This window comes from Xenopus laevis, chromosome 2L (assembly GCF_017654675.1).
Source record: "Xenopus laevis strain J_2021 chromosome 2L, Xenopus_laevis_v10.1, whole genome shotgun sequence".
Lineage (NCBI taxonomy): Eukaryota > Metazoa > Chordata > Amphibia > Anura > Pipidae > Xenopus > Xenopus laevis.
Genome location: NC_054373.1, coordinates 159,318,549 through 159,335,503, shown reverse-complemented (window position 1 = coordinate 159,335,503; position 16,955 = coordinate 159,318,549). Strand labels below are relative to the sequence as shown.

Sequence of the window (16,955 nt, the reverse complement as noted above, 5' to 3'; positions counted from 1 at the left end):
CATTAAAGCAATAAAGGGCACCCTGTTATTTTCCATAATGTATTAATACATGTGATTGATGAATACTCCTAGAAAGTTGCATAAAGCAGTGGCAGTCACAATTCAGTACCATTATTGTGGAATAGTAAAACTGTTTTGCTTTCATCGCTCATCATACAAAGAGCTAAACAATGTGAAAAAGTGGGCAGTGACTTTTTTGATTTGGTGTTTTTTTTACTTAGAACCCCCTCTTTTCCTTGGGTTAAGCCCTGTGGGGCTCTACAGCAACCAGGACTTAAAGGAGAAGTAAACCCTAAAAATGAATGGCTAAAAATGCCATATTTTATATACTGCACTTATTGCACCAGCCTAAAGTTTCGGCTTGTCAATAGCCGCAATGATCCAGGACTTCAAACTTGTCACAGGGGGTCAACATCTTGGAAAGTATCTGCGACACTCACATGCTCAGTGGGCTCTGAGCAGCTGTTGAGAAGCTAAGCTTAGGGGTCGTCAAATATAATCACGCAGAAAATTAAGTTGGCCTGTAAAATAAGATGATGCTAAAAGGCTAATTATTAGATTAATTATTTTAATACATTTATATTCTATGTGTATTGTATATTTTAAGTCAGTCCCTAAGCTCAGTATGTGACAGCAGCACATAGCATGTGCATTAAATCAGCAGAAAAGAAGATGGGGAGCTACTGGGGCATCTTTGGAGACACAGATCTTTACTGCTAAAGGGCTGTTGTTGCCTTGGGCTGGTACAGAAGCCCAAAACTTAATGTACAACATTTCTAGCCTATTTTTTCAGTTTAAAACTTTAGTTAAATTTCAGGTGGCAAGGAAATATAAGTCAACACAACTAGTCCACACAAGGGGTCCAAGGAGAGAGGCAGGGCACAGGTTCCTAATATGTAAAGCTAATACCGGTAGGGGCACAAATAAGGTAATGGAACTGAACATGAAGACTATGTAAAGGAGAACTAAACCCCCCATTCTGATAAGTCAATATTGGCCCCCCTCCGCTGGCCCCCCTTTCTGCCTCCACCCTGCATGGTCTTACCCCTGAATTCTTTCCCCTCTATAGATAGTGACCGCAAATGCAGAGTGAGCGCAGCTCACGGGCGCCATCTTCTTCTCTTCTGTAATCTTCATGAAGTGGGCTGTGTGTTGGCTCATGCATAGTTGGAGCTATCTTCCGGTAGCGACAACTACGCATGTGTCAAAAGTGACGGAAATTCCAGAAGGGGAGAAAGAAGACGCAAAGATTACCGAAGAGAAGAATATGGCCCCCATGCGCTTTGTCGCTATTTCTAGAAGGGAAAGAATTCAGTTGTAAAACTGTGCAGGGGGGAGGCAGGGAGAGTGGCCAATGGGGACTTATCACAATGGGGGGTTTTAAGGTTCCTTTAAGGTGATATTTAGAGGAAATTGTTTGCACCTCTAGAGTAGAACTGTCCAGCTGGAGGCCCATACGGGAAGGCTTTCTTCTAGATAAAACTTGGTGGTGGGATTTGCTTTCATACAACCACAAGAGCAGGGGTCCCCAACCTTTTTTACCCGTGAGCCACATTCAAATGTAGAAAGAGTTGGGGAGCAACACAAGCATGAAAAAAAGTCCCTTGGGGTGCCAAATAAGGGCTTTAATTGGCTATTTGGTAGCCTCTATGTGGACTGGCAGCCTAGAGGACTCTCTACTTGGCACTATACTTAGTTTTTATGCAATTAAAACGTGCTTCCAAGCCTGGAATTTAAAAATAAACACCTGCTTTGAGGACCCTGAGAGCAACATCCAAAGGATGTTGGAGAGCAACATGTTGCTCTGGAGCTACTGGTTGGGGATCACTGCACAAGAGCATTAGGCTGGGCACTGTTTTTGGGCATCACACCTGGCTAGCGGTCTGTTTTTGTATTCATCCGGCAGGTGTTCCGTACTGTAGAGGTCAGGGTGCAGCTCAGTCAAGTTTTTAGCAAGCCCATTCTGTAAGGATCTCCCTTTGTGCATGAGGGCATTACTGTGCTAAAACAGCCTTTCCCAAACTGTAGGAATCAGAAAATGGTCAAGAATGTAATTGTTCACTGTAGCCCTAAGGTATGCTTTCAATCGAACCAGGTGCTCTAGCCTATTTAGACCATTTACCGATGCTATGCATTTAAGTAGTGTTCTCTTAGCATCTGCCATGTACTACAGAGAACACATTCGGGGGAATGTAATACAAGTCGGTAACGGAAAAACTAATCGCAATGCGAAAAGTTATGCCTTTGCGCGAACAAATTTTGCTTTGCCCAAATTTAATATAGCTTTTGCGAACCCGGAAACTGTTTTGCGACCACTTCTGACAGTGGAATACCGTTGGCAAATTTTTATAGTTTGCACCAAGAAGAAACAATTACAGCACCTTCAAGCACTTCTTAAGAGTGCACAATTAAAATTCGCAATGCAATAATAGTTCAAGGAACAATATTACATTGTGAGATGTGGATTTTTATTCTTATTGGTGCGAATTGTTTTGCTCTTTGCGAAATTTTATTACATTCCCCCAGTTACCTCTATTTCCACTTGATACCTCTTGGCATTGCACATGGTGATAACGGGATTGGGTTACATCATAGCATAGGTTTAAAAAATCACTTGTCCATCAAGATTATTCTGCTTAACTACTTTTTGATCCAGAGGAAGGAATAAAATCCCATCTGAAGCCTTTCCAATTTTCCTCAGAGGCGGAAAAAATTCCTTCCTGAATCCATCAGACCTGTCCATGGGTCAACTTAGTACTTAGAGCTGTACTCTTCAAAACATGTTGGTGTGAAAGGGTGTCACCATCTAAATATATTTACATTTTTTTTTAGTGTTTAGAGGTAGGAAGGTACTAGGAGCTTTTCCATCTTGATCCTAGTTACCTTCTATGTGTAGTCTCGATCATGTAGAACAAAGGCTGGCACAAACTGGACCTCATCTTATTGTGTTGCGAGAAAAGCCTGATGGGGTTAATGCCCCTCCAGGGCACTTAATCAATGTCAACATGGCCAAAACAACTGGTTTTAATTTTTTTGTTTGTCGTTTTGAGTTATTTTTTAATTCAGCGGTTCTTCAGCTTGCAATTTGGTTGTTAGGATCCAAATTACCCTAGCAACTATACATTGAATTGAATAAGAGACTGGAATGTAAATAAGAGAGCACCTGAATAGATAGATGAGTAATAAAAAGTAGCAATAAAAATACATTTGTAGCCTTACAGAGCATTTGTTTTTAGATGGGGGGGTCAGTGAACCCCATTTGAAAGCTGAGGCTGAAGAAGACCGTTCAAAAAATATAAAAAAGGAAAAATGAAGGCCAATTGAAAAGTTGATTATAATTGGCCATTTTATAACATATTAAAAAGTAACTTAAAGGTGAACCACCCTTTTAAATGACAATAAAAGAGTAAATCACTTGGTTGGTGAGGGTGCCATATGTTAAACACTACGCAGTTTATTAAATCAATACCTTTTGCCCCTGCACCAGGTTTCCCGTTCAGAAAAAAATTGGTCCATGGATCTTTCTAACCGAGCACTGTAGCTCAATCTTTTCAGATTCCAAGGCGTTCTTCTGGCTTTTTTAGGCTTGTACACTATAGTACAGGTATGGGACCTGTTATTCAGAATGTTTGGGACCTGGCATTTTTCAGATAACAGATCATTCCGTAATTTGAATCTTCATACCTTAAGTCTACTAGTAAATCATGTAAATTTTAAATAAAACCAATATGCTGATTTTGCTTCCAATAAGGATTAATTATGTTTTTGGATCAAGTACAAGTTACTGTTTTATTATTACAGAGAAAAAGGAAGTATTTTTTAATCTTTTGGATTATTCTGATAAAATGAAGTCTATGGGAGACCGCTTTTCCATAATTTGAAGCCTTCTGGATTATGGGTTTCCAGATAACGGATCCCATACCTGTATTATTTCCCTTTTCTCTGTAATAGTAAAACAGTATTTAGTATTAAATCCCCAATAAGATATAATTATTCCTTACTAGAGGAAAATAATACTGTTGGGTTTAATAATATTTAGATGATTTTTAGTGAACTTGAGGTATGGAGATCCAAATTACAGAAAGATCCCTTATCCGGAAAACCTCCGGGTCATATTACCATAAAAGCATGTATCCGTTTACACAAACTAAAATAATTCTAATGAGCAAAGTGTGAAAATGCAAAAAAGTTGAGGAGTGATTATAATAATTTTTCTGTAAATTAGGGTCGTACAAATCCTGACCATTTAAAGAGCACAATTTTCTGAATTGGATAACAAATTCTTTGCTTCAGTTTTCTTTTCAGATCAGGCTCTCACTGTTTGTAGAGGGAATTCAGAGGAATAAAAGTGCTCTGTATTTAGTCAGCATTAAGTAAAATTAAAGCCGTTCTGTATTGTATTCCCAGGAAACTGAGCACTGGAAAAAATGCAGCATCATTTTCCTAACAGCGTGAGCGCACTTCTAGAGGAGTCCGGTTGCCATAGGAACGGGTAGAATTTGGGAATAAGCCTTGATTAGGCTCTCCTGAGATCAGAAAGCTAGCCTGGCCGGGAGGAACATTCCCATGATCTGCCGCCTTTGTCTTTCCCTGGCATCTCAAGTTCTGAATGGAACTTTTGTTTCCCCTTTTATACACAGTCATGGTAGTAGGTTTAAATGGGCTTCTCATCAACGGCAGTGCAGTGCTCCTAATAGGAATATGCAAGGGGAATATATGCCCAGCTAACTAGCCAATACATTATTTGCTTTACTTGTTATTATTAACATGTATTTATATAGCGCCAACATATTGAGTAAATGCCTTTTTATCCTTTTTCTAATACCTTATGGATTTTGCCCCTGATGAAGACCACTTTTGTGGTCGAAACGCGTAGGGCCAATACTGGGCCATAGCTGAACATGTGAGTGTATTTTTTGTAAATGTAATAAACTTTTGCCTTTTAAATTTTGAGTGTGCAGTCCATATATTTATCTTTTGTTTGATTATTTTTTGGAGACTTTATATGGGCGGTCTTCACGGGACAAGCACCTCACTATCAAATTGTAATTGGGTGTGCGCCTTCTAAAAAATCTAATTTGTAACATATTGAGTAGCGCTGTGGGATCTGCAAATTTCCTGAGGAAATTCGTCTATTTCCCAACAAAACCATATCAAATTGCATGTATTATAATTAGAACATGTGTAAGAGATTCTGGTTAATTAGCTTCTTTTTCAGACACAGTATGGGCAGGACTCCACCAGCGTTTTTGGTCAGATCGAGGCCTGCAGACAAAACGCATGCAACAAGTCGGATGGAGTCGCATGCGTGAAGATATAATTGGACTGAATGTAAAGTCATAAAGTATTAAGGTGGCCATACACAGACAGATAAAGTGGCCGATATTGGTCCTTTATTGCCCGTGTGTAGGGGCTTCTGACGGGTCTTCCCGATCGATATCTGGCCACGATATTGAATGGGAAGTTTTCATTTTTACGCCGCAACCCGTCTGAGCCCTCCTCGTTGTAATCCTATCGTTTTACCCCGATATAGCCCTGCCGTTAGTGGACATATCAGTGAAAGATCCACTTGTTTGGCGATGTCACCAGACGAGCGGATCTCTTCATGTATGGCCAGCTTTAACAACTACACGGTCCGACTGCTTTCTGTGTCCACATTTTACAGTTGTGTCGCGTCGGATGTAATGTAGTTGTTATCTCCGACTTTTCATTCAGTCCAATTATATCTTCATGCGTGCGACTCCAAAAACGCTCGTGGAGTCCCTAAGGCTCTTTTGCTCCCTCTTGGACGTGTGATTTCACCTTCTTTTTTTTACGCTGAACATAAATAAAGATGTATAGGATCTGTTATCCAGAAACCCATTATCCAGAAAGCTCAGAATTAGGGGAAAGTCACTCCCATAGACTGCATTTTATCCAAATAATCCAAATTTTTAAAAATGAATTTCCTTTTTCTCTGTAATAATAAAACAGTACCTTGTACTTGATCTCAACTAAGATATAATTAATCCTTATTGGAAGCAAAACCAGCCTATTGGGTTTATCACATGTTTACATGATTTTCTAGTAGACTTAATGTATGAAGATCCAAATTACAGAAAGATCCATTATCCGGAACACCCCAGGTCCCAAGCATTCTGGATAATGGGTCCCGTACCTGTATACCTAAATGTTACCAGATTTGTAGCCTTGCTAAAATACTCTTTACTGCTCATGAAAGAAATTAGATTCACCAAGTGGGCAGTTTTAATAAGTATCTAATAAAATCATGCTTATGTGGCAAAATAACTTAGTGAGAAGTGCTCAGCTGAGGATTCATTAAACAGGTGATGATTTACTGCCATCTACTGGATGCTCTACAGTTTCCCACCAAGTGAATTAAAGGGGATTTCAACCCAAAACTCAATCTGAGTGCTTTTTTTCAGCGACTTTGCAATTTACATTGATTTTCTACTTTTACTGGTTTCTGATATTTTAGAAGTTTTACAGGGGAATGTAATAAAAGTCGCAAAGAGCAAAACAATTCGTACCAATAAGACTAAAAATCCACATCTCGCAATGTAATATTGTTCCTTAAACTGTTATTGCATTGCGAATTTTAATTGCGCATTGCGAATTTTAATTGCGGACTCATAAGAAGTGCTTGAAGGTGTCGTAATCTTTTGGAGCAAACATAACGACTTTTTAAGTAAGAAGTTTTATTACATTGACTGCGCATTGGTGCGAACTATAAAATCCGCAAACGGTCTTCCACTGTCGGAAGTGGTCGCTAGACAGTTTCCGGGCTCGCAAAAGCTATATTAAATTCGCACAAAGCAAAATTTGTTCGCACAAAGGCATAACTTTTCACATTGCGAATAGTTTTTCCGTTAGCGATTTTTATTACATTCCCCCATTAGACTGCTAATACCAGGGAGTCCACAATCCTAGGGTTAAAGGGACTGTTCACATTATTTGTGTTTTTTGAGTTATTTAGCTTTTTATTCAGCAGTTCTCCAGTTTGCAATTTCAGCAATCTGGTTGCTGGGGGGTCCAAATTACCCTAGCAACCATGCATTGATTTGAACAGGAGAGGTGCTGGGTAAAAAGATAAGTAATAAAAAGTAGCAATCACATTACATTTGTAGCCTTATAGAGCTTTTGTTTTTTTAGGTGTGGTCAGTGACCCCAATTTGAAAGCTGAAAAAAACCACAAGAAGGCAAATAATTAAAAAACTATAATAGATAGCAATATGTATTGCTATTGAAAGCAGTGTCTGTCCATCTGCACTGGTGACTCAGACTGTTGATACAATGTAAGACCCGTCTATGCACATACGGTGCATAGACAGGGTCACTAATTGCTAATATCTCAGAAACTACTATAAATAGAAAGATAATATCAACTGCAAAATTGTTCAGAGGAACATTCTGAGGAAATTTACATCAATTTACTTAATGGGTTTAGATCCCCCTTTATTGATATCAAGTTGTCCAGGAGATATGGGGAATATAGTGTATATGTACATTTTTATTTATATAGCACTACTTGTGCACTCAGCAGCAGAACAATGCATTAATAGAACAAACTGGGGTCAATAGAATACTAAAATTAAAACAAAATATAGTTATATCCCAGATTAAATGCTACGAGGCAGATTTATTAAGGGTCAAATTGAAAATTCTGTCAACTGTCAAATTTGACTAGGGAATTACGGATTTTTTTAAAATAATTCTAATTAGAATTTCAAGATTTATCATACTCTGGTCCTTTAAGAATTCGAATTCGACTATTCCCACCTAAAACTTGCCAAAGTTCATGTTTAAGTCAATGGGAGAGGCCCAATAACCAATTTGGAGGTGTTTGTAGCCTTCCTGACATTCAAGTTTTTTTCTGCTAATGTAAAAATTTGCCCAGTGTTTATAAATGAGCATCTAATATTTGTGTTTCCACCTGCCACTGACAGTTCAGTATCTGTAATAGCAACTCAGTTATGCCTATGCCATGTGCCCAGTGTCTAAGGAATATATAATGTTTCATTCTGTCCTTTGCTCTGTGCAAAAAAAACCTTGCAAAATAATTTTGTTTGCCTCTGGGCATCAATAGTAAAATATTATTTAATGCAGTGATCCTTTCCCATCTCCGTTATTGTAATCCTATTCATAGTAGCTAAACTGGCACTGCTTAATACCAGTGTGACCCTGCCAGTCTCTGCCTTGGTTTAGTTTTTTTTTAATACAAATGAAAGTACGGGTATGGGACTTGTTATCCAGATCTTTATACCTAAGTTTTCTAGAAAATTATGTAAATATTAAATAAACCCAATAGGCTGGTTTTGCTTCCAATAAGGATTAATTATATCTTAGTTTGGATCAAGTTCAAGCCACTGTTTTATTATTACAGAGAAAAAGGAAATTAATTTTTAAAAATTTGGATTATTTGGATAAAATGCAGTCTATGGGAGATGACCTTCCCCCAATTGGGAACTGTTATTCAGAATGCTCGGGATCTGGCATTTTCCAGATAACGGATCATTCGTAATTTGGATCTTCATACCTTAAGTCTACTAGAAAATGATGTAAACATTAAATAAACCTAATAGTCTGGTTTTGCTTCCAATATGGATTAATTATATCTTAGTTGGGATCAAGTACACCATACTGTTTTATTATTACAGAGAAAAAGGAAGTATTTTTTAATCTTTTGGATTATTTTGATAAAACGCAGTCTATGGGAGACTGCCATTCCATAATTCGGAGCTTTCTGGATAACGGGTTTCTGGATAACAGCTCCCATACCTGTATTTCTTCTGACATGCATTGTCCTCCATTAGTCCCCCTAATTTAACTGGCAAGCCTCTGTAGACCATGCCCCCTATCTACGTATAAGTGAATGCTCCTAAATATCCTTTTATTATTGTTCCTATGCAGAAGCTACCTGGGCAGCTGCTCATTAAAACATTTATAGATTCATTGCAGTATATTCGCTCTAAACAATCCATTATATTCAATATACACTGTACAGCAATTGAGAATAAAAGGGTACTTTTCCTGCTCACTGCTCCACAGCATAATTCGTCATCAAGGATCCCACATTCTGTGGTTAAACCTTTAGACCTACCCAGTGGGGAACTGCCACTGAGCTGAATTTGCCCCACAAAAATAACAAAAATTCATCATGGTAAAAAAATCCATATTTAGCAGATATGAAATTAAAAAACGAGTCTCTATCATCATTGTTGCAGTAATTATCTGTATAAATGTGAATCCAATTTATTTCTTTGTGTTGCCATGCAGTCAGAGACTGGAGATCCGAGCCCAGGTTGCAGATGCCTTCCTAGAAAAATTCCAGTTGACATCCGATGAAATGAACATTCTCAGAGGCACCAGGGAAGGACCTTTAACCGAGGTAATGCATGTAAATCTACTTTTTTTATTATTAGGGATGAACCGAATCCAGGATTCAGTTTGGGATTCAGCCTTTTTCAGCAGGTTTCGGATTCGGCCGTATTGCATATGCAAATTAGGGCGGGGAAGGAAATCGCGTGACTTTTTGTCACAAAACAAGGAAGTAAAATAAATGTTTTAGGCCGAATCTTTCGCAAAGGATTCGGGGTTTTGGCCGAATCCAAAATAGTGGATTTGATGCATCCCTAATTATTATTATTAATATTATTACCGTAATGAAAATAAATTATGGCATCAGTAAGGCATTTCTGTTCAGTTTTGCCCATATTATTTTTTGGATGACTCGGTTTAAGACGCATACAGGATCTGCCAAACCATTTCGGCTGCCTGTTTTCAATTCCTCTGTGATGCTTTGGGGGCAATTTCCTGTAGCAGCAGGCAGAATCAAGTGTTCACTGGCACCTGAGGAAGGATCAGATAGATCGGAAACATGTAGTGCTACCAAATAAAGAATCACTTGATTGAGTATACTGGTTCTCCAGAGTGGTGATTTGGATTTATGAAGATAAGGAGAAGTGGCGGCTCCTATGCTCTGTTGGAGGAACCAAACACAATAAGGACAAAAAGAGGACCTTTACCTACACCTGATCTAACCATTTAGAATCAAGGATTACACTGTGGTAGTTAACCCTCAAATAAATTTCAAATTTTTAGTATTAATAGATTTTTATTTATGTAGTAAACATACCCTTTATGGAGTATTTTATATTTCTGATTGGAACCAGCAGCCAATTGGGATGCAAAATACTGCTGCTAATTGCACAGAGAGAAAGTAGGAGGCAGCTGTATGGAGTGAGGCTTAACAGGGAGCTGTAATATCCACCATCCGGTTTCCTACTACTTTGATGATGACATGAGTAAATCAGCTTCAGGTGACTGGACACCCTAGGACACCTTTGATCCTGGCTTATGTTGCAATGTAGTTAGATCTAATATCATGTATAAATCAAACACTGACACTAGGGATGCCGAATCCTTGGCAAAAGATTCGGCCAAATACCGAACCCGATCCTAATTTGCATATGCAAATTAGGGGTGGGAAGTGAAAACATTTTTTACTTCCTTTTTTTGTGTCAAAAAGTCACGCGATTTACCTCCCCACCCCTAATTTGCATATGCAAATTAGGATTTGGATTCGGTTCGGCCTGGCAGAAGGATTCGGCCGAATCTGAATCCTGATGAAAAAGGCCGAATCCCGAACCGAATCCTGGATTCGGTGCATCCCTAACTGACACGAAGATATTACTTGTTAGTTGGGTGTACAATATATAGTGAATAAAGTACCCCCTATTGTAAAATATAAGTATATTATAAGTTACCGAGGAGTTCAATGACCATATAAAATTTTATACAGGTCATGGAGCTCCGAGTTAACTTCTAATATCCTCGTATTTTCCAACAAGGGGTACTTTATTTATTATAATAAACAAGTTTTCGTGGGTGATGTGACAAAAATTACATCACTACTCACCATTTATAACTGATGACATCACTAGTCACTGTAATTTACAGGATATTCATGATAATAATTATAAATTATTTGTGTTTGTATTTTCTCTGATAAATAACTGTGTTTACCGTCATTAATAATTGCCTGCACCGGGTTATGCAATTGCACAACTTGGTACCCCACCTGCACTCTCTCAATATAATGCTACCTAAATAAAGCTATGTTGTTTTAGAACAAGACTCAGGTCTTTGCTCACTATTCAGGGTGAAACTCATGGCACCCAAGCTTTGTAAAAACGGAAAATTAGACTTTGGTCTGAAACACTTTCTTTGCATTAGACATCCCTTCTAATCACAGTGTATTTTTAGTTTTTCTTCTCTTGTTAGGCTGCAGTGGTTTGCCAATATTGCAAAGCCAGAGCCCCAACTTACATCTCTAGTATCTGCCATTAACATCTTTTTGCCATTTATATAGTAATGATGTTGAAAAAAAGATACATACTCTTATCTACCTTCTGTTTGATCCAGAGAAAAGCTTAAAATCCCAATTTGAAGCCATATCCAAGTTACTATAGATCAGTGTTATAGTGCTTGTTACCAATCTGTGCCTGACCTTTAAATTGTATTTTCTAGGACTTTTTCAAGGTTTTAGGAAGAGTCAAACAAATCCACAATGATGTCAAGTTACTCTTGCGTACCAACCAACAAACTGCAGGGTAAGTAGAATATGTTTCTGGTACTTTCCTTTTTTGGAGCTAAGTATTAGCACCAGGGCCCAAGGCAACCACAATCTTTTAGAATGGAAGATCTGTGCCTCAAAGGTGCCGCCAGTAGCTTCCCACCATTTTTCTGCTGATTCACAGCACATACTCTGGGCTGCTGTCATTTACCCGAGCTGGTGGTAAGGGCTGTGCCTCAATGCAGGCTGCATCTCCTCTCACTCCCTACCTTGCACCTGTGAATGCGGGAAGCCTACATGACTCTCTTTGCCACTCACCAATACAGCACGACTAATGCAGTCAGTGCAATGTTTGTGAGGGGAGCCACAGATTTTTGAGTGCAAAGGCTGGTGGCAAGCTATACAATGCAGGACACGGTCTACAAAGTGCAAAAATAAATGGCCAATTGCAGCCTTTTTTGCACACACTGTGTCCTGCATTGCAAATAAGCCTTATATTGTTAATACAATGTTATTGTATCAGGTGTTGGAGAAGCATCTAATGTTTTATTTTTACAATGTTGTACCAGGCTGGAAATTATGGAGCAAATGGCTTTGCTTCAAGAAACCTCTTATGAGCAACTTTACCGCTGGGCACAAAGTAAGTGATTGTCCCCCTCCCTTATTCCTTTTTCCAAAAATGGTGACAGTTATTCTCAAAACAGTTTATGTCCACTGTTTCTGAGAATTTTGATGGTTTTAGATGGTTGTTTGTACAATTTTGATGGCGTTAGATGGTTGTTTGTACACAATGGGGTATATTTATCAAAGAGTGAAGTTAGGGATCACCACAGTCCGCTACAGTGAAATACCGCCTCTCTCCATTCTTTTTTTTTATGGGATTTTTAAAGGCGTATTTGTCAAATGGTGAACTTTCACCCTTTGATAAATACACTTTTAAAAATAAAATAGAAATGAATGGAGAGAGGCTGTATTTCACTGTGGTGATCTCTAACTTCACTCTTTGATAAATATACCCCTATGAGGCATCTTGATTAAGGTCTGAATATGTAACCGAAACATTAATTTTGCACAGTAAAAAGGATTTTTTAATTTTTTAAGCAAGCCCTCTGAGTGCTTGAGTTATTGCTGTGTATATATGTATGTGTGTGTGTTTGTATATATTATGTTAGAGGAAAAGGAAAGCCCTAATCATCTGGGGATGCAATTATGTTAGCAGTTAGTAATTATATTACAGTATGTGTAAAACTAAACTGTTGGCACTTATGGGATGATGCCTCAACCACTATAAGTGGCATCACTTATTATTGTATTATTTGTGTCTGTTAATACCCCCCACTTAGATTGTAAACCCTGTAAATCCCTTCTCTTGCCACTTAAAACCTAGCACTTAATCTTGAATGCCATTGTATTTTTGTGTTTATTTATATTTTATTATTGCATTTGTTCCCAGTTTTTTGTACAATGTACAGTGCTGTGTATACGAATCATGATTTATTAATAGATATATATAGATTATATATATTGAACAATATAATGTCTATTTGGTATATTGGCCTGCACCACTAATAAAAAAAACAACCTTGATTTTCTGACAGATGAATGCAGAACGTTGACGCAAGAGTCATGTGATATATCTCCTATTCTGGCTCAGGCTATGGATGCTCTGCAGGACAGACCTGTACTCTACAAGTTAGTTCTTGTTTGTGTATCAATGTGCAAATGTAGATTTTTTTTTTCATAGCAAATGTTGCATGATATTCTTGTCTTAGGGCCCCCCAGTCAAAATCAGAGTTAATGGAACAAGGTGAGAGAAGGGTTGCATAACATTGTGAGCCTAAAACTGTCCTAACACTATCAGATCCACTCGTTTCACAAGGTCGACAAACAAGCAGATCCCCCTATATGCCCACAAAAAGGTGGGCGATCGAGATCTTGCCAATATCTGCCCAGATATTTGTATGGAGGCCCGTCCGAGGGACCCATACACTGGCAGATAAGATGCTGAATCAATCTAAAGGACCCGAATCAGACCCTTAAATCTGCCTGTGTATGGCCACTTTAAGGGAGTAGGGAAATGAACACAGTGAGCACACCTACTGCTCTCATGGTGAGAAGAAAGAGGAGAAATGGAGGGAAGGATTGATGATGTAGAGACTTGTAGAATAAAGAAGGTAAGTGAAGAGAAGAGGACAGTGGATATGTGGTTTAACATTTTCTTGTGGGTGCTTTTCATCCACCCACAAAAGTGGGTGGCCAAGCACTTGCCTCCAACTACTGAGGAAGTCTGAGGAATATTTGTGTGTGTATATATGGCTTTACATACTTACATGAATACACTTCTGAATGTATACACTACATAATATATATATTTAGGAAATAAAGTAGGGCACACACTCGCTCTCACACACTCTCACACACACTCTCACACACACTCTCACACACACTCTCACACACACTCTCACACACACTCTCACACACACACTCTCACACACACACTCTCACACACACTCACACACACACTCTCTCACACACACTCTCTCACACACACTCTCACACACACTCTCACACACACTCTCACACACACTCTCACACACACTCTCACACACACTCTCACACACACTCTCACACACACTCGCACACACACTCTCACACACACTCGCACACACACTCTCACACACACTCTCACACACACTCTCACACACACTCTCACACACACTCTCACACACACTCTCACACACACTCTCACACACACTCTCACACACACTCACACACACACTCACACACTCACTCACACACTCACACACTCACTCACACACTCACACACTCACACACACTCACTCACACACACACACTCACTCACACACACTCTCTCTATGGGGCAAAAAAGTCACATACAAAAAAAAGTTTGGTTCTTTAATTAGTGCATAAGAGCCAATATTATGGCCCCACTTGTAATACTTTTTAATTTGGTATTAACAGAGAATAGGATTTGCACCAAGGAGACTTGGCGTGGAGAGGAGACTTGGCGTGGTGGATATGGCTTAATATTGGCATCAATTTTGGGCTGTGGGGTCTAAAACACTGTAACCCTAATGAAGGCTCACAAATGGGGCTCCAGGGCTGATTTACAAACATAGGTGCTAAACATTTACTACAAGTTATAATATCAAAGCAAAGACTTGACTGGTTGCTATTGGCTGACTCCCTTGTTCAATGCTGCAACTTTACTTTTTTTGGTAAAAGAGCCCTCCTATTTTTATTTGAGGAGAACACCGTGCAACTCTATAACATGTTTTATTTGCAAAATCCGATAATCTCCTGTTTAAATATAGATACCTCATTTTATATATTTCCAGCTTGCTGTATATATGCTAAAATTGTCACCCTTATAGGATTTAAAATCATACTGTGGCTTTTAGACAATAATATAATTTCCCACAAGGTGGCGGTAAGAGAACAGCAGAATGGCATCATGATGTAAGGGCTTTTTTTTTTTTCTCTTGCCTAGTAACACATTGCACCGATTATGTTTTAAAGTCAATTATTCAGACATATTTGTTTTACAATTAAAAAGTCTAAACAAAGCGAGTAGGAATGTGGAAAGTTCCAAATACCTTGCAATTTTATAAGTGGACGATTTCCCTTCCCGTAACGCTTCTCTTTCCAGCTCAATCTGCTTGTGTTATTTAATTAGTGTAAAAGTAACCAATGACGTACAGTCTTCATTCAACTTGCAAAATATTTCCTGGAAACTAATTTGTTGTCACTGAGTTTGGCTCAGAAGAGCCAATTTTATCAACAGCAGTGGGTGTACTGACAGTTTGTATAGAGCGCAAGTCTCCATAAGTTACTTTGCTTTATCACTATTTGGTAAAAAAAACAAAAAAAACAACTAATTACGTGACATCCTTTGCCGTCATTTGGTTTAATGTGAGAATGAAACCCTATATAGGTCATTCACTTTTTAAAGTATACTATACCTGTGAATACAGTTAAATCTTATTGACATTGTGCCTACCCTTTTGTTGATGCATTGGCATACCTCCCAATTGTCTGTTTTTTTGTGGGACAGTCCCAATTTTGACAGCTCAACCCGCAGCCCCCGATTGTTAATGAAATGTCCCAATTTTCTCTTTGATCTCCTTCTCTGAACAGCTAGAAAAAGATACAAAGTTTCTTTTGGCAGAGAGCCCAGATCATTCAGCTGGTGCACTTTGATACTTTTGTAACCATTTAAGATAAGCAAAAAAGCAATTGTAACAATTTAATATGAGCAGGTCTCTTGGGAAAACTGACTTGCAGCTTAAAGGAGACATATAGGATAAATGAAAAAACCCTAATTTTGTAGGCAATTCTAAGTAATATATGGTGTTGCTTTTACATTGTTCCAAAATTAATATTAATTTAATAAATTAATAATAGCCCCTTTATTGGCGCTCACTATAGATGTTCTCTGTCCCTTTCCCTGTTTCAAATGAGGTGTGGGCATGGTCCCTGCCAGAAGCACAGTAGGAGAGGGACACCAATCACAGCCCTGCAGTCACACAAGCCAAGACAGGCGTCGGTTCCCTATCAGGTCCTGCTAACTGCCGATTGGTTCCTGTCCTACAGTGCAGGAACGCTGGCTCCACTGGCTCCACTGGCGCTGGCTCCACTGCCCAGCCTGGGAATTCAGGGAGCAGGAAGTGGAAGGGAAGGGAGGGATTATTAGGGTTTTTGCAGAAATATTATATTTCTAGCTACTTCTTTAGTTAAGCTTTAGTTCTCCTTTAAAGGGCAATTCATCTTTATTAGCAAAACTGTAATAACACATAAAAACCAGAGAAATGTTTTCAAACTTTCATAACCTGCTAAATTTTGTAAAATTAACATGCTAATTAGGGGGTGTGGCCACAAAACGGGCATGGTCAAAAATTTCACCGCGCGGAGAAACTTTTTTGTCCCTCATTCTATTTACAAAATGTTGGGAGGTATGTATTGGTGGCTTAAGAGTATAGACAGGCCAAATGTCATTGGGTTGTCAGCATGCACATGGGACCGATTTTAATATGAAAATGCTGAACTATGCATTTTGCACTGAAATACACTTTATATGTGCATTGAAGGGGCCGATGTTTATATGTCTTTCATTGTGTTAATGGTGTTTACGTGCAACACGGCGCACTGCATTGAGCCAAAAAAGTCTGCTCCATTTGTAGAGGCAGCTGCAGGGCTACTCTTTTTGAAGGCATAATCACCATCAAAGTACAATATATCAATACACCTGTTATGCAACATTTTGCTCCAAAACTGAGGGTGTTATATAAACGTAGTCGTCACTTTGCTGCTGTAACAGCTTCTACTCTTCAGGGAAGGCTTTCCATTAGATGTTGGAGCA

General features: G+C 38.7%; 1 protein-coding gene across 3 annotated transcripts in view; it reads left to right on the top strand.

Annotated features, from left to right (window-relative positions):
* Positions 1 to 16,955, top strand: part of cog6.L (component of oligomeric golgi complex 6 L homeolog) — a 76,792-nt gene that overhangs the window by 16,954 nt on the left and 42,883 nt on the right. For all 3 annotated transcript variants that reach the window (XM_018244975.2, XM_041580933.1, NM_001091274.1), the window contains 4 exon segments: positions 9,277 to 9,388; positions 11,530 to 11,612; positions 12,145 to 12,215; positions 13,174 to 13,267. In XM_018244975.2, the coding sequence (XP_018100464.1) occupies positions 9,277 to 9,388; positions 11,530 to 11,612; positions 12,145 to 12,215; positions 13,174 to 13,267 (360 nt within the window).